Here is a 21,136-nt window from a genome sequence, read left to right on the forward strand (position 1 = left end):
GCGGCACTACCCTCAGCCCCCCATCACCAGCATAGCGCCCTGCCCCCACCCCAGGAGGTGGACCAGACCCCACCCACACAATCACAGCATATGTGGAGGAGGGGGGGGAATTTGGGGGACAGATGAAAGGAGGGGTGCCTGATGGGAAGGAAGTGAACCTGGGGGTCTGACCATCCGAAGAAAGGGTCCACGTCCACCCCAAAACTCTCCATGGGGAGAGGGAGGACAGCTACTCACTATACCAGGAACCAGATGGGCACCGCTCCAGACAGAACCCCTTTCCATCTAAATGGGGGGGGGCTGTCGGCCAGAAGAAACACTACGATTTGGGCCAAGACCCGGTCGTATGCGAACTCGCAGGCCAGCCCCCGTCCAGTGGGGCTATGTCGTAGCTGACCTAGCGTAGCGCTGAGGACTGTGCGCACTCGCTGGCCAAACTGGGGTGACCACTGGATCTAGATCATCCAGCCCGTCACCCAGTCCGGCAGTTGATTCTAGATCTCACAGGATAATCAGGAGAAAAAAGTTTTACCTCGAAAGAAAAAAGTTGCCAGGACCAGAGATCCCAGCAAGGAACTAGGTCCTTACTCCTGCCTAGGCAGAAAAAAAACTGAGTACCTATAGCAAAGGGAGAGAATATACTCCCTGGGATTGCCCATAGGCGTAGCCAAATTCTTTTTCTGCCTAGTGTCCTACTCCTGCAGGGGGAACAAAAAGAGAAATGGTACAAAAGAACAAAAGAGAAATTGTATCATATTCTGACTAAATGTAACATTTTCTATTTATCAGTAATGGTCTGATTAATAACCACCCCCCAAGTGCTATACCCAATTCTCAAACTTGGAATTTAAAGTGTGCTGTGGATTTTGAACTGGGGAAACAGAGTGGGAAAAATATCACCTTAAGCCAGCCATAGATGGTTAGAATCTCATCCGGTTTAGCAGATTTGATCAACGTATGGGCAGTCTTTTTGTACCAAAGTTGATCGAACTACATGTGTACAAGTCGGATTTTCGGCATGCGATTGTTGTTAGCAGTTTTAGCTTCTAGCAATAATCATTTTGTTCTCCAGGCAGGGATGGCTCCCCCACGCGGGGAGAACACAATAGCTCAGTGTGAGGGATTCCCCCATCAACACCGTTGCATCATTTATGGCCTGCTTAGGCTCCATGCACACTAGCGTTTTTTTTTTTTTTTTAATCTTGGAAGCCATTATGAGCATTCTAGAAGAGAAAAGTGCTATCCTATGTGTTCATGCACACTATTTTATGCTAGAAGTGTTTTTCAGGCTTCAGCAGTTAGGAGCAGGAAAAAAAAAATTGTACTTGTAGAAAAAACATCTATCAGCATTTTTCAACCAGCATTTATTTTTTTTTTCGAATGCTTTTTGATCTTAGAAAAAGGCTAGTGTGCACGGAGCCTTAGTTTAAACAGCAAAGTGAACGACTACCGTAAAAGCTTTGGACCTTATTTTTCCACGCCCAAGAAAAAAGCTGCTTGGGTAACCAAACCGATTTGAATCTGCAGCGGCAAAAAAAAGGTTCTATTTAAAGCCTATTTGCGTTAATCACAAGATTTTGGGCTGTTCAAGTCCTATTTGTCTGTCTTCAGTGCAGATCAAAACAGGAGCTGAATTAGGCTTCCCGTCATTAGGGTTTTTAAAATCATGAGTGCAGAGTTCCCAAATGTAAAGCATCTGAATAAGACATGTTCCAATACCTTGGAACATACTGCACTCAGCAAAACAAATCGAGCATAATTATACACTTCAGGATTGATGCTGTAGGGTACAACTGAACTCTAAATGCCTGGGTCGACATGCTTTTGTTTGGCTTAAATTGTTTTGCTATCCTATTTAAGTTTATGACATTGTGAAACCCATTTGAAGCAGGTAAAATGGAGGTTAGAAAAAGGTCAACTGCAAGTAAAGTGCAAATGTCAAGGAATTCTGAAGAACCTGTGAAGAATCTCAAACTTATGCCATTGACACAAGCCCAAAGTCTGTTATCACTTCAGGTCCAGACAAGCACTGCCAGAGACAGACATAGCATGATTGTGCTACAAAACGTCATGTCATATATTATCAAACACCAGCAAACTTACAAAGTAAAATTTGATGTAAACACAAATGCAGTGCCAATTTAAATATGAAAGACGTCTCTAAGAAGAAGCTGGATCTTCCAACCCAGTGTTCAGGCCAAAAGTTTGTTAATCTGATCCTTCACCACCACCAGACACACTGCCTATCACAATGGGTGGACTATTGCTCCCACAATAGTCAGACTATGCAGTGGGTGATTTAGAAGGATCACGCAGCCTTAGACTCCAGGTTAATTTTATATCCAGTTCCCTCCAGTGATATCCAGGTTAAGATGTATACACACCTCCAGCAAAAACTGAAAGTTAATTTATCTTCAGCACAAAGTAATACTAACAGATTATCAGCCACACAAGGGTTTTAATCACAGGAAGAAAAGCCCAATCCAAGCCTTTTTTAGCAGCTCCCAGCAGCCACTCAACACTCCAGACAATTGTTTCCAAACTCTTTACTACTCCACTTACTACTCCTGGAGTAGTAAGGAGTTTGGAGAGCAGACAAGTGTCTGGAGCAGGAGTTCCCAAATGCAAGCTGCATTTGAGTGCGTCGCCGGCGGATTTAGAGCGGTCAGAGCTGCCCAGGCATTGGCAGCGCACTCTTATGAGCTGGCAGGCGGGGCCTTGAGCTCCACTGAGGGTCCAACCTCGCCCCATGCCGTGCAAACTATTCTGTACAGGAGGCGGCATCTCGGGGTAGGAGTTGGACTGAGTGGAGCCGTTAGAGTGCAGTGCATCGCTTCGGAGCTGAGCGCCAGAACCAGTCACCAGGTAGGCCAGACACTGCTTGATGGGTTATTTTAGGCCTGGTAGGCAACCCACATTTGCACAGGCATAGCAGCCCATTGATTCAAATGGGCTGCTATGCCTGCATTTTCCCCAGAAAAAAGGTGCATGTAGAATTTAAAAAAATGCACTGGGCATGAAATCCATCCTGCTTTTGCATAATGCGACTTACCTGCAGTTCCTGCACACACAAACTGTTTTTAAATGCTGGGCCCACATATATAAAGACGCAGAAAGCTTGCCAGTGCAGGAACTGCAGGTAAGTCGCATGGTGCAAAAGCAGGATGCACTGCATTTTTTTTTAATTCTTTTGTCAGCGGAAAATGCAGGCATAGCAGCCCATTCGAATCAATGGGCTGCTATGCCTACGCAAATGTGGGCCGCCAACCTGCATGCATGCATGTGAACCAGGCCTAAGGCAGTAGTAAAGTAATTTACAAATAAAAACACTGGTCCTCCTGCAGGTTTAACCACTTCTGGACGGCAAGGATTTGCCCCCTTAATGACCAGGCTATCGGATCGGGGCTGAGCGCCAGAACCAGTCACCAGGTAAGCCAGAAACTGCTTGATGGCTTATTTTAGGCCTGGTTCACATGTATGCGGGTTGGTGACCCACATTTGCACAGGCATAGCAGCCAATTGATTCAAATTGGCTGCTATGTCTACGTTTTCTGTTGAAAAAAGGTGCATGCAGAATTTTAAAAAATGCAGTGGCTGTGAAATCCATCCTGCTTTTGCACCATGCGACTTACCTGTAGTTCCTGCACAAGCAAACGGTTTTTAAATGCTGGGCCCGCGTAAATAAAAAAGGCAGAAAGCTTGTCAGTGCAGGAACTGCAGGTAAGTCGCATGGCGCAAAAGCAGGATGGATTTTAAGGCCACTGCATTTTTTTAAAATGCTGCATGCACCCTTTTTCTGTGGAAAACGAGGGCATAGCAGCCCATTCAAATCAATGGGCTGCTATGCCTGTGCAAATGTGGGCCACCAACCCGCATACATGGGAATCAGGCCTAAAGCAGTAGTAAAGTAATTTACAAATAAAAACTGCGACGGGCAGTCGGGAACCAGCTAAGTCATACCGCATTAGTAGAACACTGATGTGTAAACATGTAGAGGTTACTTTTGTGTCGTCATTTCCCTTCTTTCACGAAAACCAATGATAAAATGGTTAATTTATGCTCATAGAGAGTTTATCTTTTGAAATTTGATGGTTCCATGATGGTAGTATCTTGCCATTCCAATAAACCGTTTATAAAACGCGCACGGACTATTTTTCTGCTAGTGTATGGCCAGCATTAGGCTGAGTAATCGTTCTAAATCACCCACTGCATAGTTGACTGTTGTGAGAGCAATAGTCCACCCATTGTGGTAAGAGCCAGGGTGTCTGGTGGCGGTGGAGGATCATATTCACAAACTTTTGGCTTGAACACCCGAGTGGAAGATCCAGCTTCTTCTTAGAGATTTCTTTCATATATAAATTAGCGCTGCCTTTGTGTTTACATTGAATTTTTTCTTACCAGTGGTTTTATGCTAGCTGCCATTTTAAATCTAGGAGTGAGTGTTCATTGCAATTTCATCACAAAGTAAAATACTGAAGTTATTCTCAAGTCACTTTTCTGTTGGAAGATGCAAAATTGTATAAAATTGGAAAAGCAGCACCAAGATGTCAACTAACATTGTCTTTAAAGACAAAGGAGCATTTTTTAGTCAAAATGAAAATGTGATACTACCTGCTGCAAAACACACAAAGTTATACTACCTTTTAAGGCCCATTATTCTGCATCAACAACTTTACTGGCAACATGTTTTTATATCCAAAACAGTGGAGACGTTCTATTTCTCACAAAATAATTTTCAACACAGAAAATGAACAACTAGCTACTTATACCTTTAGCTTGTCTGTACTAGAACATGTATCTGCTTTGTCATATCAAGATTGTGTCCCAGGGAGGACTTTATCTGTCAGCGGTCTAATATTTAACACATACAACAACCTGGTGAAGAGCATTGTTGATGGATACAGAAAAATAAATTACCTGTAAACATGGCTTTGAAGTAATCGCTTGAGGAAGCCATCATGGCTCGATGAACTGGAAAGATGTCATCGCCATCACCTGGCACAAGTGTAACGTCACAGAGCAATCCTTCTATTCGTAACTGGTCAAAACCCTGAAACACACACATTAGAAAAAGATATATAGATCCTGGAGCAAAATTTTCATCTGCATGACAGAACAAGAGAAAAAAAAATTATCTTTGCTAATAAACTAATAACCAACCAACATTATTCTAACCCTGGAGAGCAAAGAAACATTCAAAATGCTGACTCAAAGGAGAAAGACTGGCTGGCAACCATTCAGGGGTATTCCCTTTATCGTAGAGATAGAGAGGGTAAAAAAGGGAGGGGTATGCCTGTATATCAATAACTATGTGCAAGTGAATATGAGGGATGATATCACGAATGGAACTAGGGAGGAGGTGGAATCCCTATGGATAGAGCTTCAAAAGGGAAGGTACTATGGGGAAAGTAGTATTGGGTGTATGCTATAGGACCCGCCCCCCAATCAGAGGAAGGAGGGGGAGGTGGACCTCCCAGCACAGTTTGGAATGGCAGCAAGGATGGGAAATATAATAATGGGGGATTTCAATTATCCAGATATAGACTGGGCAGAAAGAACCGTTCATTAATCTAAGGCTCGTCATTTCCTGAATGCCTTGCAGGACAATTTAATGGGTCAGATGGTGAACGCACCAACAAGAAATAAAGCGTTACTAAACCTACTGATTACTAACAATACAGACCTGATCATGGATGAAGAAATACGGGGCAACTTGGTAAACAGTGACCATAGGTCAATTAGTTTCAGTTTAAATCAAAGAAATAGGAAACACAAGGGTATAAATGGGGGCATTAGCAGTAGGGTGTCCAGAGATCCTAAAATCAGGGTGGGTAGGCGGACAAATCGCAAGTGCAGCCTCAAAACATCGAACGAGGATATAGTATGCAACCGGTCAAAACTAAGAGGGTTGTATGCCAATGCTAGAAGACTGGCCAACAAGACGAGAGAACTGGAGCTGCTAATGTATGAGGAGGGTTTTGATTTTGTGGGAATTTCAGAGACTTGGTTTGACAGCTCTATATCACTGAGATAGAGAAGGTAAAAAAGGGGGAGGGGGAGGTATGAATATCAAGAACAATGTGCAGGTAAATATGAGGGACGATATTACTAATGGAGCTAGGGAGGAAGTGGAATCCCTATGGGTGGAACTTCAAAAGGCACTATGGGGAAAGTAAAATTGGGCATATGCTAAAGGCCCCCAAAGCAGAGGGAGGCGGACCTCCCATCAAAGCTTGGAACGGCAGCAAGGATGGGAAATGACATTATGGGAGGACTTTAATTATCCAGATATAGACAGGGCAGAAGGAACCATGCATTCATTCAAGGCTCGGCAGTTCCTAAATGTTTTACAGGACAATTTCATGGGTCAGATAGTGAACGTACCGACAAGAAACAATGAGTTACTAGACCTACCGATAACTGACAATACAGATCTGATCACGGATAAAGAAATACGGGGCAACTTAGGTAACAGTGACCACAGATCAATTAGTTTCAGTCTAAATCATAGAAATAGGAAACACAAGGGTAATATTATAAGGACTCTAAATTTAAAAAAAGCCAACTTCACCAAGCTGCGCTCTTTGCTAGACAATATAAAATGGGATTGAACCCCCGGAAACAAAATACGGAGGAAATAATGGGAGTGCTTTAATAACATACTAAATAAAGGTATTGGCCAGTGCATTCCAACAGGAAATACATTTAAAAGAGCTAAAATAAATCTTGGGTGGCTAAACTCCAATGTAAAAATGCATATAAAAACTGAAGAAAAGGCATTCAAAAAATACATGGCAGAGGTGTCATTGGCAGCATTCAAACATTACAAAGAACGCAAAAAGAAATGTAAGATCGCAATCAAGGCTGCTAAAATATAACACAAATGCACACAGCGGAAGAGTAAAAAAATACCCCAAGAAATTCTTTAATTATATAAATAGTAAGAAAGGGAGGCCAGGACACATTGACCCCATAAAGGACAACAAAGGGAATCTGGCTACAAAGGACAGAGAGAAGGTGAAGGTGCTTCATAAATTCTTCTCCTCAGTGTTCACAAAAGAATTGGGGGGGGGGATACAGTAACCTAGACTGTATAGTTAAAACTTAATAACACATCACAGGAAGCACCCTCATGGTTAACAGAAGACAGACTCAGCCGTAGACTTGAAAAACTTAACATAAATAAGTCACTGGGACCAGATGGCTTGCACCCGAGGGTCCGTAAAGAACTGGTGAGAGCCAGACCATTGTTCAGATATATACCTGGGAACAACAGGACGGTTAGCCCAACATCAATAGTCTGTAAGATATTGGAGGGGATGATAAGGGACTATGTATGAGACTTAAGTAATGAAAATGATATCATTAGTAGTAAGCATGGATTCATGAAAAATCGCTCTTGCCAGACCAATCTATTAACCTTCCATGAAGAAGTGCGCTGCCATCTAGATAAAGGAAGGCCTGTGAATGTGGTGTATCTGGATTTTGAAAAGGCATTTGATACAGTTCCCCACAAACGTTTAGTGTACAAACTAAGGCACGTAGATATGGACCATAGGATGAGTACCTAGATTAAAAAGCTGGCTTTGGGGTGAGTCCAAAGGGTGGTGATAAATGGGGAGTACTCGGAATGGTCTGATGTGGAAAGTGGGGTCCTCCAAGGATCTGTCCTGGGACCAATCCCTTTTTATTTATTCATAAATGACCTAGAGGATGGGATAAACTGTTCATTCTCTGTATTTGCGGACGGTACTAAATTAAGCAGGGCAATAACTTCTACGCAGGAAGTGGAAACCTTACAAGAAGACCTGAACAACATAATGGGGAGGGCATCTACATGGCAAACCAGGTTTATTATTGAAAAATGTAAGGTAATGCATTTGGATGCCAGAAATACGAATGCAAATAATTCACTAGGGGGAGAGCCTTTGGGGGAATCTAAGATGGAAAAAGGCCTGGGGGTCCTAGTAGATGACAAGCTCAGCAATGGCATGCAATCCCTAGCTGCTACAAGCAAAGCCAACAGGCTACTGGCATGTATCTAAAAGGGGATTCACTCTAAATTAAAAACAATAATTTTCCCACTCTACAAGACTCTGGCCTGGCCGCATCTCGAATATGCTGTCCAGTTCTGGGCGCCAGTCCTTAGGAAGGATGTGCTGGAACTGGAGAGAGTCCTGAGAAGGGCAACAAAGCGGAGATCCTCCAGTCACTTTATTAGCTATGAGGAAAGACTACAAGCATTGAACTTATTCTCTCTGGAGAAGAGACACTTGAGACCGGATATGATATCAATGTACAAACACCATACTAGCGACCCTAGCATAGGGAACAAACTATTCAGCGAAAGGGAATATAAAAAGGACTAGCGGCCATTCACTAAAATTAGAAGAAAAGTGGTTTATCCTTAAATTGCGTAAAGGGTCCTATACCGTCAGAGCAGTAAGGATGTGGAATTCTTTTCCACAAGTAGTGGTGTCAGAGGTGAACATCAATAGTTTCAAAAACGATTGGATGGGCACCTTAAGGACAACAACATACAGGGGTATACAACATACTATTGACACACACTTCTACACACACACACTCATCATAGGTTGAACTGGATGGACTGGTGTCTTTTTTCACCCTCACTAGGTTACAGTGTAAAGACGCAAATATCAGACATTTATCACAAGTCCAATCTAAATATGCCTGTGGATATTTGCAGCTTTCCTCCTCCTACCCAAACCATTTGACAACAGGGGGAAAAAATAAAAGTAACTCTCAGTATTAACTAATCTTCCTTCTTGCCCAACTGCCCATACAAGTATTCACCCAGGGCACTATCCAACTTAAAAGAAGTGTATAGCTCCCCCCCCCCCGCAATTCTACTTACCTAGGTGGATGCAGCATGGGTCCAATGCTGCATCTGTCCCCCCGGCGCCTCTACACTGTAAAACAGAGCTATCAAACACCACAGATCGCTTAGTTCTGACCGCTCTCTGTTCTGCCCCCTCCTCGCTCACTGGAGCTCTGGGCTGTGGAGGGGAGGGGAGGGGAGGGGAGCGGCCAGCTCAGGCTCTTATCGGCTTGCTGAGAGGCTGAGCCGGCTGTCAGTCCAGGAACCTGGCGGATCCAGACTTCCATTATCGTGATGAGGAGGTGCCATGACATCTGCAACATCAGCAGAGCGGACTTCAGTCTGCACTCCTGTGATCCATGGAAGATGTACAGCCAAACGAGCTTTGGCGGTAAATGTCCTTTAAAGATGGTCAAAGGTTTTTGGCGATACTTCTCCTGGCGATCACAGGAGTGTATTTAGTTCTGAATTCTTGTGTACCAGATTCAGCCAACAGCATCACAGAGCCGGTCCAGCCTCTGAAAGGACCCCGGCAAAGTTGGGATTCACCCATATGTCTGACCGGCAGCTGGATCAGCCTGTCACAGAGCCTGAAACAGACACTCCTACCCCCTCCACAGCTTAGCGTGCTAGTGACTGACAGCCACCTGCTCTCTGCCAACTTAAGATTGAGAACTGAAAAATCTGCAGACTTCGATTACGAACTTCTCGGTGTGCAGCCAGCAGGGGACAGATGCAGCATTGGATTGTTGCTGCAGCCATCTAGGAGAGAATGCAGGTATGTTTTTTGTAAACCCATACTTCTCTTAGTATCTCAGGGCTTACATATTTAGAAATGGGATGCCATATGAGGCCAACAATGCAATGGTTTTAAAAGTAAAGCAAGTGTAAATCAGAAACAACTGATGTAACCCAGGGCATCTTACATGAAGTAAAACATTTTAGGGTCAACGCTATCTTGTTTATAGTGTTCTAGTCCACTAGAAGGGGATCTGACAGAATAATAAAGTAAATAATGTTACACATTTTAACACCTGTTCTAACCTACAGAAACAGTAATAAAAATTATTCACAATTTTCTAAATTTACAAAAAACGGGATTTGTGTCATACCGTAAAATCCATTTCTCGACTGTTCATTGACGGACACGGTTCCTTATCTTAACCATTGGGTTATACTGCTCCCTACAGGAGTAGGACGCTAGGCAGAAAAAAAGCTTGACTATGCCTATGGGCAGTCCCAGGGGGTATACTCTCACCTCTCAGCTATAGGCACTCAGTTTTGCAAAAAAAACTTTCCAGAGGGTAAGAGCAAAACTTGATCTTGTAGCCGGACCGTATGACTATGTGAACCCACTTGTCCACGGGTCCAGAAACCAGCGAAGATGTCTTCCACCCCAAATACGGGTGAGGGCGCCCCTTTATGCGGAGGGAGCCTTGTCCGCAGGTCTGGAGAAGCCCGCCCTCGGCTTACCAGACCAAGCTCATTTGGATCCTCCAGAGGAGGCCCTGAAGGATTTTGACCCCTTGTCTTGAGACCTCGGTGGACGAAAAAACTTGTTATAAGCCGAGAAGGATGCCCTTACTAGCCTGCGGAAGAAAGGTACTCTTCCCCCTCCATGAGGCCCTTAATGGGGGGAGGGGGGCTACTCACCATATCAGGAACCAGGCAGGCACTGCTCCAGATAGAACTCCTCTCGATCAAAATGGGGGGCGGTCAGCCAGGAGGAACGCTGCGACACGGGCCGAGACCCGGTCATATGCGACCTCGCGAGGTGTTTATCTCGCAGGACAGCCCCCCTCCAGTGGAGCTATGTCGCGGCTGACCTAGCACAGAGATGAGGTCTGTGCGCGCTCGCTGGCCAGACTGGGGTAACCACTGAATCTAGTTTATCCAGCCCGTCGCCCAGTCAGGCAGTTGATTGTAGATCTCACAGGAAAAATCCAGGAGAAAAAATTATCTAAAGAGAAATAAAGTATTTGCCAGGACCAAAGATCTTAACAAGGAACTAGGTCCTTACTCCTGACTAGGCAGAAAAAAGTGGCTAAAGCAGAGAGAGGGAGTATATACCCCCTGGGACTGCCCATGGGTGTAGCCAGAATTATTTTCTGCCTAGTGTCCTACTCCTGTAGGGGGCAGTATAACCTAATGGTTATGAACACCAGGAGCTGTGTCAATCAATGAACGAAAGAGAAAACATTTTTTTTCCTATTTTTGCATACACTCAAATTTGCATTTTCTGCTATAAAATTGCTTAAAACCCACAGAATATTATATATTTTCTTAAAGCAGAAGCCCTGTAGAATAAAAAGGTAGATGCAATTTAGATTGTATGTATTGTTTACACAGCGGTTTATCAAATAAATATTTTCTTTAGGAAGAAAAAAAAAAAAAAAACACTAAAATCTATTTTATTGCACACGTGCACCATTTAGTTAAACATTTTATTTTGTACATAATAAAAAATGAGGTAGTGTAGAAATAGATAGCAAAATGTGGTAAGCCCCAAAACTGCATAAGCCTGAAAAATGGCAAAGTATTTTGGTATCCAAAATGATCAATGCCTCTACAGCACATCAGTTTAGAGCAGGCATGTCCAACCTGCGGCCCGAGGGCCGCATGCAATGCAGCCCACTGCCCCCTGACAATTTTTATTTATTTTTTGCTGGGGAGGAAGGAAGTCGGGTCAGGGGCATGGCCACAGCAGCTTCCAACTAACGGTAGGCAGAGGCTGCCTCAGAGGGGAGGGGAGCATGTGCAGTGTTTCTGACTCCTACCACCATGACCACTTCAAATCACTGAAGTGATCATGGTGGTTAGAGTGTTCCTTTATCATCTCTCAGAAGAAGTAACCCTCTGTATACTGATTTCAATTCATTTGATCATCCTCTAGTTGTGTTAAATTAGTGCGGGGGCGCGGCAGCATTTTATTACTTTATATGCGGCCCGAGAAAATTTCTCTACGCTCAATGTGGCCCAGAGAAGCCAAAAGGTTGGACACCCATGGTTTAGAGTAAAATGTAAAAGATAGTCCTAGAATTAATGCTCTCATTCCATTACCCATGGCGCAATTGCAGTTTACATGCACCAAGCACACAGGGTGAGAGAGTTACTTAAAAATGATTTTTTTTTTTTTGGTTTCAAACATTTATTAAATTATTGTCCAAGAATAAAAAAAAAAAAAAAAATACAAAGCAAAAGTGGCAAAAATTCCTTGCAAAGCTCTACAAATATCTAAGAAAATACAGTGTGTGTGTGTGTGTGTGTAATTTGTCCATGGAGTCTCATATTTTAACCAGAAGAATGAACAAACATATGCCTAATATGGACCCATAGCCCCATTGCAGATAAAAGGGCCATGTACAAAGGCGGCTGAACAAGACAGTCTATGGTGTATAATAGGGCTACAGCGTAAAAAAAAAAACATAGTTGCTACATGCATGCTCATGCAACTATGAGCTTGTGGATCACCTTTCACTCCATCTTTAAATTCTAATACCTCTGGCATTTGCAACAACATAGTCATATTTAGGAATTTACATTTTAAAAAAAACAAACAAAAAAGAAATAAACTCGAAAACTGAACTGGTAAAAAGGGATATAGTATTGCTTTCTAATTCATCTTACACTTTTATTTCAGACATTTTAAACATTAAAGGTGCAGTGTCCACATAACATTTTTGTTAATGGGTTTCCTTATACTTCAAGGAATACTTGGAAAGATCACCTACCTGTAACACCACTGAGCTATGAGTATTGCTGGTGAAGAAGCGAGTGGTGCCTGTCTTTGAAGACTGTAGGTGAGCAGACACACCCATATCGTTGTTCCCAAGAGAGACTTTCAAATGAGGGTCCTCCTCTTCTACCAAAGATCTGAAATATAAAGGACAAATGCAACTACATTTTAGATACGTTGCAAAAAAAAAAAAGACATGAAAAACATTTAAAAATAAGACAAATATAGCTACATGCAATAACAAAAAAAAAATAAAACACAAGTGTGTAATTCATCAGTGTAAATTATCACTTGTTAACATGTTTTGAAAAACGTAAGGATATAACCGAGGAAAGGATGTGGGGTGACAATGTATCCTAAGCACAATACAGCAAGACCTCATGTACAAAGTCTGCAAAGTATGCAACAGAGATTGCTAAAGCGCTGTAGAGGTTATGCCAATCCAATACCTGAAAACAATTATTGGGAAATTACAGCCAGACAGATGACTGTTCTACCGCCTGAGGCAGTGGCAAGAGACTTCTCACAGACATAAGAATATAGGATATTTGTGAACATTTATAATTCAGTAGAAATAAAGACCACCACACAAACCGACACACACACCTTAGAATGGTCCTGATATACGAATACAGAAGGTTTACTAAAAATCTTTTAATAAAGTCTCAGAGGAACTGTGCATGCGCATTAGTGATGTCACTCCAGCTGATCTGCCGATTAGCTGGCGTGATGTAAACACTGCACATGCGCCGATCGTTGGAGGCATTGTCGGACAATCAGCAAAGCACGGAGGCAGAATCTGATCATTGCGCTCTCTCTGCGCATGCGTGTACTGTTGATTACTGCAAACCATTGGATAATGCCTCAGACGATCTGCGCATGCGCAGTTGTGACGTCACGCCAGCTGATTGATCAGCTGGAGTGACATTACTACTGCACATGTGCATAACCCTCCGAGGCATTATCAGACGATCTGCAGCAATCAACAAAACATCGGCCCTCCTGTACGAGGCCTGGGCAGCTTTATTTCGCTTTCTGGTCCAGGCAGAAAGGGAATGTTTATTCGAGCGCTGCAGATCTGACATACTGCACTAATGCCTGGTACACACAATGAGTTTATCGAATAAATGATTGTCCACTTTTTTTGCATGCTAGTCATACAGAAAATAAAAAGTTGGTTACTAAAGTTACGAAAATTCTTGTATGACAGAATAAAAATTCAGAAGTGATACAATGTATTGTATTTTCGGACAACTGTACTGATTAACCACTTCAGCACCGGAAGATTTTACCCCCTTCCTGACCAGGCCCTATTTTGCGATTCAGCACTGCTTTACTTTAATGGACAATTGCGCGGTCGTGCGACACTGTACCCAAACAAAGTTTACGTCCTTTTTCTCCCACAAATGGAGCTTTATTTTGGCGGTGTTTGATCACCTGTGTAATTTTTATTTTTTGTGCTATAAACAAAAAAAGAGCGACAATTTTGAAAAAATATATATATTTTTCACATTCTACTATATGACATTCCCCCCCAAAAAAAAAAAAATTAAAAAATCAAAATTTTTTAAAATTTTAGGCCAATCGGTTTTCTGCTACATGGTAAAAATCGCAAGCAGCATATTTTGATTGGTTTGCACAAAATTTATCGCGTTTACCAACTACGGGAAAGATTTATGTCTATCGTTTTTTTTATTTTTTTACTAGTAATGGCGACGATCTGCGATTTTTTGCAGGACTGCGACATTGTGGAGCACAGATCGGACCCCCAACTGACATTTTTTACACTTTTGGGGGTACCAGTGACATCACTACAGTAATCCGTGCTAAAAATATGCACTGCTACTGTAATAATGCCATTGGCAGGGAAGGGGTTAACCCCGTGGGTGATCAAGGGGTTAAATGTGAGCCTAGGGGAGTGCCTTCTGAGATGACCAGAGAGACATGTGATCCTATATAGCAGGATCACATGAGCTCTGATCAGCCCAGGGAGATGAACGGTCGGCTGTGTTTACAACAGCTGCCCGTCCTCTCTCAGCGGGGAACGATCGTAGGTGTCAGGCGGGAAATCGGAGCTGCCTGACACACACATCGGCTTCCCTGTTGACAAGCGGGGGCAGAGCACACCGCCGGCGGCACACATTCGCCACCCCTAGACTCCCGAGAACTAGTGCTGTACATGTACGGCAATTTGCCTGGGAGAGGCTGCCTGCCGCATTACATCTGCGGCGGGCAGTCAAACTGGTTAAAATAAAATCGTAAGATTTGGTATCGTACGAGAAAAATAAGGTTTGACCCATCAGATAATTTTGCATTCTTTGTCGTGATTGGCGCTCGAAAGCTGTGTACCAATGGTCAGATTGTCATACGATTTTCTGGACATGGTACGGGCCTTAAAGTTAAAGCTCTGGAAGCGCACAGGCTCTCCCTGGCGGGGTGATATGCAGTTAGCTTCAGTAAGTCCTGAGGCTGTAGCGGCCATTAAGGGAACAGTGAAGTATACACAGCACAGGGATTCCAGGGGATATCCAGGCTTAGCACTTCTGACAATGGTACAAGGTAGAGACCGTAGTATTCAAACAGCCATACAACATATATATCATTTTACACACACACATTATAATATATATATATATATATACTGTGATCACTGTTCTAATTATAATGATCTTCATAAGCACAGTGAGATGCTTATGATGATCATCAATCATTATGATGATCCCAGTAAAACTGTTTAGCTGTATATGTATGCTGTATAGCTTTGCATGGGGAAAATTATCCCCTCTGTCGCGCTCAGAGGGCAGTACTGCCAACTGAACATGACCCATTCAAAAGAATGGGGGTGCCCCGCAGCTGTGCATAATGCATGCAAGATTTATGGGGTTAAAGCAGACGGTGACGAGGCAATACAATGTCTCCTCATTTTCAAAAGAGCAATCCAGAATGCAGATTGCTCTTCAGAAAGCAATGCTAGTGTAAACTAGCCCATAGGAAGTTACACTAGCGGAGTGAACTAAAGAGTGGATTGGAGTTTAAATCACTTTTCTGATAGTATTTGACAGGCAGTTAAGAGGTTTTGTATTGCCTCTTTGCTGCCTGCTTTAATCCTTACCAACGCTAGTGTGCCATAACCCCGTGCACTGCACATGGTTGCGGGGTGATTGCAGAGTGGTCCTATTCACTTCGGCCATGTCAGATAGAAATTATGGGGCACCATACAGCCTAACAGCAGCCCTGCTTATGATAATCAGAACAGTTTGAAACTACGTTAGGATATGAACTTCATATCTTCCCCATGAAACATTTTGCCCCTAAAAGTCATTTTGCTGATCTGACCATTATAAAATGTAAATCAATGTGTTTAGTTACAAAACTAGGATTCTATTACAATGACAGAAAAGTGGATCTTGCGTTTCATCAAAATATGCTCCCAGTTGTCGCTTATCAAATAGAATGACAAATACCAAAATGACTTTGGAAGCTTATTATTGTTTAAATACTAACATTTTCTGTTCTTATTGCATAATGAAAAGTACTGGAAAAAAAAAGCAAACAAAACACCGACCGCTTTACAAAACAAAACCTTTTTTCCTCAAATAACTTTTGAAAAGAAGGTTCCTCTATAGCAGCTAATTTTCATGTTTTGTTTGCCACCATGCAAAATTCTTTTGCAGTTTGTAAACTAAATCAGACAAAAACAGATTGACATGAAACAAAGTGACTTGTCTACTCAAAATGTCAATTATCCCCCAAACTTTACATCCCTGTATCATATTTTCTTACAGCCTGGGGTACATATTACATTTAAAATTAAGAAAAATAGTAAAGTTACAAAAGTACACACAGGACCGACGACCACAACAAAAAAAAGCAAAATGAAAATTTGAATTATAGATGGGAGTCCAACTTTGTGCCTTCTATATTGCCATCAATAATCAAAATAAATAAAATTACCCATAGCTACTTAAAACTGTCCATTGGCCCCCTAGACTAGATGGACCTGATTGTACATAGATTACTATACCTAGAACTCTGGGGGTAATTGCATTGCAGTGGAATTTACTGAAGATTTTCCAGTCAGTCAACCTATTTGACTTCCTACCCAGTTTACATGTTTTCTTCCCAATTTGACCCTTTACCGATTCCAATCTTGCCTTTAACCATTTCTGAACCGGAAAGGATTTCCCCCTTAATCACCAGGCCATTCTTTAACTAATTGCCTGGTCGTGCGGCGCTGTACCTAAATAAAATTGATGTCCGTTTTTCCCCACAAATAGCGCTTTAAACAAAAAAAAAAAAAAAAAGTCACAATTCTGAAAAAAATAAATTATATATATATATTTTTTTTTTTTTTTTTTTTAACTTTCTGCTATACAACATTCTCAAAAAAATAAATAAATAAAAAAAATCAAACTTTTTCATTACTTTAGGCCAATTTGTACATTTTTGGGAAAAAAACACGGTCTGCCGTGTTTACAACAACAGAGCAGACCATCATTCTGTCTACACGGGGAGCGATCGCAGGTGCCCGGCGGCAATCAAGGCCGCGGGACCCGCAGATCAGCTTCCCCTGTGGCGAATGGGCGCACGCCCCACGAAACGATGTACAGGTACGTCGTTTGGGGGGGAACGAGCGGACCTGCCGCAGAATATGTACGGCGGCTGGTCGGCAAGTGGTTAAACTACGCAGTGTAAACTATGTTGTATGAATTTCATATGTACAAATGTTGGTTTACGCTTGTACTTCTGTATTGTGAGCTTCAATAAAAATGTATTAAATAAGAAAATCAAAAATGATCAAGTGTGCACACAATTGCAAACAACCAAAACCTTTAACACTGCCACAGCTGCTATCATGGAAGCGGCAAGCCAAGAGACCAGAATGGAAATGAAATATAAAATGCGCCTTGCCAATAATGGTGACCCGGAGTTCACAGCAATAGGATAATACACAGAACCGATTTCACACAGGGCAACGTTGCTGCTCTACTTTCTCTGCAAGCCAGGAATTTCATGTGATACAAAAAGCTAGACACATTTTTAACAACCCATAAACTATGCAATATGCATTTAAAAAAAAAAAACAAAAAAATAAAATAAATAAATGATCACCATTTTGTTTGTTTGCTTTTTTAGGAGAATGGTTCAGTTCAATAAAAACAAAACATTTACCCTAAAAAGGTAAAAATTAGAAAATGTACTAACCGCAATACCAGCAGAAAGCATCAACAAATCCTAAGTGCTCTGCTCAGAAGGTTTTTGCTTCAAAAAAATACATCTTTCAAAAGTATTCCTTACAGGACTAAATGCAATAAGTGAAATGTTCATGTACTTTTAAGCATTCTTTTGTCTTGTATACCTTGCATTAAAAGCCATAGAAAAGACTCTTTTCTGAATATGTTCCGCCAAGTATAAAAGTGCCTTATGAGTATGAAGTGATATGAAGCTGAATTGTCAGTAAATGTCAGGTAGCAGTATCTAACAAGTTTCAAAATAAACTTTTACCCAAGAATGAAAAGTACTCAGGAAGCCACTATTTCCTTCGCATCTTCAGATGTGAAAGATAGAGATGTGCTCCTCGCTAGTGATTGAGGGGAGGGGGGGGGGGGGGTGTCATCTGTGCTGTGTTTTTTGATTATACGGTCCAAAAAATAATTTGTGTTTGGCAGCCTTTGTAAGTGCTATATCCTTTGTGTTTTTTTTTTTTTTTGATTGAAAGCTAAAAAGAGGTATATTGGCTGCAAACACCATAACATATTAATGGTATTCTTCAATAAACAGATCAGATCTGTATTTTTCCTAATACTTCCCAAAAGGTCTGAGATATGTATATTTTTACCTTTGAACTCCATTGATAGTGCTAACCTCTTTATACACCTAATGTGGCCATTTATTACTATACATTCTGTGGTCCCCAGCAGTCCATAGTCAGTGTTTTCCCAGGCTAAGTGCTTATTATGGTCAGCACATCACCTGGAATTGTATAGGTACAAGTGTCTATGTTCACTACAGCTCCCCTCGCTCTGTTCTGGGTTCTGTACCAATGATGTGGTCCGAGGAATAGTTCACTGTAGCCCCATATGTGCATTAGGAGAAACGCCACAAGGTACCCATGTTGCTGGATCCAGAGCTTAGCCTACTATATATATTATTGGACTAGGATCTATTGGGTTTGATTGACCTTTTATCTTTTTGACACTTTCTAGCCTGTCTATTCGGCAGAACTCCAGATGTGCGTTTTACAGCAGTATTAAACCCAAAGCATTTTTTTGCATTGCAACTTAACACATCTTAAGTTTGTTTGCACAGACAGGCATTGAATATAGGCGGTTAGCTCTCATTAACCACTTAAGCCCCGGAAGACTTTACCCCCTTCCTAACCAGGGCCTATTTTGCAATTCGGCACTGCGTGACTTTAACGGACAATTGCCCGGTCGTGCGACGCTGTACCTAAACGAATTTGACGTCCTTTTTTTCCACAAACAGAGCTTTCTTTTGGTGGTATTTGATCACCTGTGCGATTTTTACTTTTTGCGCTATAAACAAAAAACAGCGTCAATTTTGCAAAAACAACAATATTTTTCACATTTTTTTTATATGAAATTCCCCAAAAAAAAAATTAAAAATCAAAATTTAACATTTTGGGCCAATTTTTTTTTACCATATGCTTGGTAAAAAAAAAAAAATCCCAAAAAGCGTATATTGATTGGTTTGTGCAAAAGTTATTGCGTTTACTAACAAAGGGAAAGATTTTTGTTGTTTTTTTTTTTAACGTGTAATGGCGGCGATCTGCGATTATTTTTGCGGGACTGCGACATTGCGGCAGACAGATCGGACCCTTGACTGACATTTTTGACACTTTTGGGGTTACCAGTGACATTTCTACAGTAATCAGTGCTATACATATGCACTGTTACTGTAAAATTACACTGGCAGTGAAGGAGTTAACTTTGAGAGGGAGGGGTTATGTGTGTCCCTACCCTAGGGGCGTGATTCTAACTGGATTGGCTGTGGCTTGAGGTGTAGGAACAATGATCAACGGTCCTACATAGTAGAACCGTGTGATCACCATTCCTACACAGGGGAGAATGACAGGCGGCTTTGTTTACATTAGCCGCCTGCCTTTCTCCCTCTGCACCAACGATCGCAGAGTGACCGGTGGACATCGGGTCCGCCGGTCACACGCGCGCGGGGGGATACCGTGACCACGCGGAAGCGCCTCCGGCGGCGCGCGCTCGCTCCCTAGACCCTCACAGGCTAGCGACGCAGCCCTACGTCGCTCTGCCTATGAGGGGCTGACCGCCGACGTAAAATAGTCGTGCGGTGGTCGGCAAGTGGTTAATGCTTCCCGAACACCTATCAATGCCAAATAGAATTGTTCACACTGCAGCGTTAGCGTTGCAGAGAGGCAAAATTAACACTGCCTGCAGAGTTTGGTAGGCGTTGATTTACAACCACCTCTATTCACTTCTATTGACACACACTATACTGTACCTTAAACGCACTGTAAACTTGCCTATGGCGTTTACAGTGCAGTTGCAAAGCATCAAAAGTGATCATTTCTCATTTTAGCTTGAAAAAAAAAACAAACAAAAAAAAAAAACACACCACATGGAGTGTTTGAGAAGTGTTGCCACAAAGTCATGAACGCCTGTAAAATACATCCTAAATCCCCTTAAAAGCTAAAAGTGCATTCATGTGCTTTTAGGCTGCTTTAAAACTTAACGAAAGTGTGAAAGAGCCTTTACAGGGCAGCGAGAAACCATTTAACACTGACAGGGGTGCTTACAATGGCCAGCTTTTATTTGTGTAAGACCTGGAGAAAAAAAATGTTTGCAGTAACCTCTTAGAAGTTATTATCTTAAGTTCAGCTTCAATTTGTTAGTGTAGTTAAATCTGCTAGTATTGAAAGCATCCCTCCCACCCAGATTAACAATGCTGCCATCCAAAAGGTGCTGCTGTGTTCCTTCATCCAGAGTGGGGATGCTCTAATACAGGTGGTGTGTTAGTGGGCAGATCACCAATTAAAAGCAGAGGGAAAAAAAAAAGCTTAAAAAGAAAGCCAATACAGCCATTACATCTAATGATTGGTAGGCTGCAATATATTACAATTTTGGTTTTAGGTTTAATACCGCTTAAATGTTTCCAGGTGTTATATTTAAAAAGGAATCCCAAGCATCACTTCGGCCCCTTTCACACAGGCGGACCGTTCAGATCCGCCTGTCCGTTTTTTTGGTGGATCTGAACGGTCCCCCCATGCATTCCTATGGGGCATCGGATGTCAGCGGAGACATGTCCGCTGACATCCGACCCGATCCGATCCGTCAAATCTGGACGGATGGAAACCCTATTTTCCATCCGTCCAGCGGATCGGATGGGATCGGGTGAGAACGGACTGACGGTCCATTGACATCCGATTTCCCCCATAGAGATGCATGGGGAACTGTCAGCTGTGTCTCCGCACACAGCGCGGAGACACAGCTGTCCTCCTGCTGCTCAGCGGGGGATCGGCAGCTCGATCCCCCGCTGTGAAAAAACGGACTCCGTCCAACGGACGG

At 42.4% G+C, this 21,136-nt stretch overlaps 1 protein-coding gene across 8 annotated transcripts in view; it reads right to left on the reverse strand.

Annotated features, from left to right (window-relative positions):
* KLHL13 (kelch like family member 13) overlaps nucleotides 1-21,136 on the reverse strand; it is a 243,967-nt gene that overhangs the window by 57,140 nt on the left and 165,691 nt on the right. For 7 of the 8 annotated variants that reach the window (XM_082263394.1, XM_082263395.1, XM_082263393.1 and 4 more), the window contains 2 exons: nucleotides 12,574-12,715; nucleotides 4,918-5,050 (listed from right to left, as the gene is read on the reverse strand). In XM_082263394.1, coding sequence (XP_082119520.1) covers nucleotides 4,918-5,050; nucleotides 12,574-12,715 — 275 coding nt within the window. Of the gene's footprint in view, nucleotides 1-4,917; nucleotides 5,051-12,573; nucleotides 12,716-17,937; nucleotides 18,030-21,136 lie in introns of those variants that run through there. The other variant, XM_082263396.1, reaches the window with a different exon arrangement.

The sequence above is a fragment of the Pelophylax lessonae genome, assembly GCF_965119305.1.
Source record: "Pelophylax lessonae genome assembly, chromosome: 7".
NCBI classification, from domain to species: Eukaryota; Metazoa; Chordata; class Amphibia; order Anura; family Ranidae; genus Pelophylax; species Pelophylax lessonae.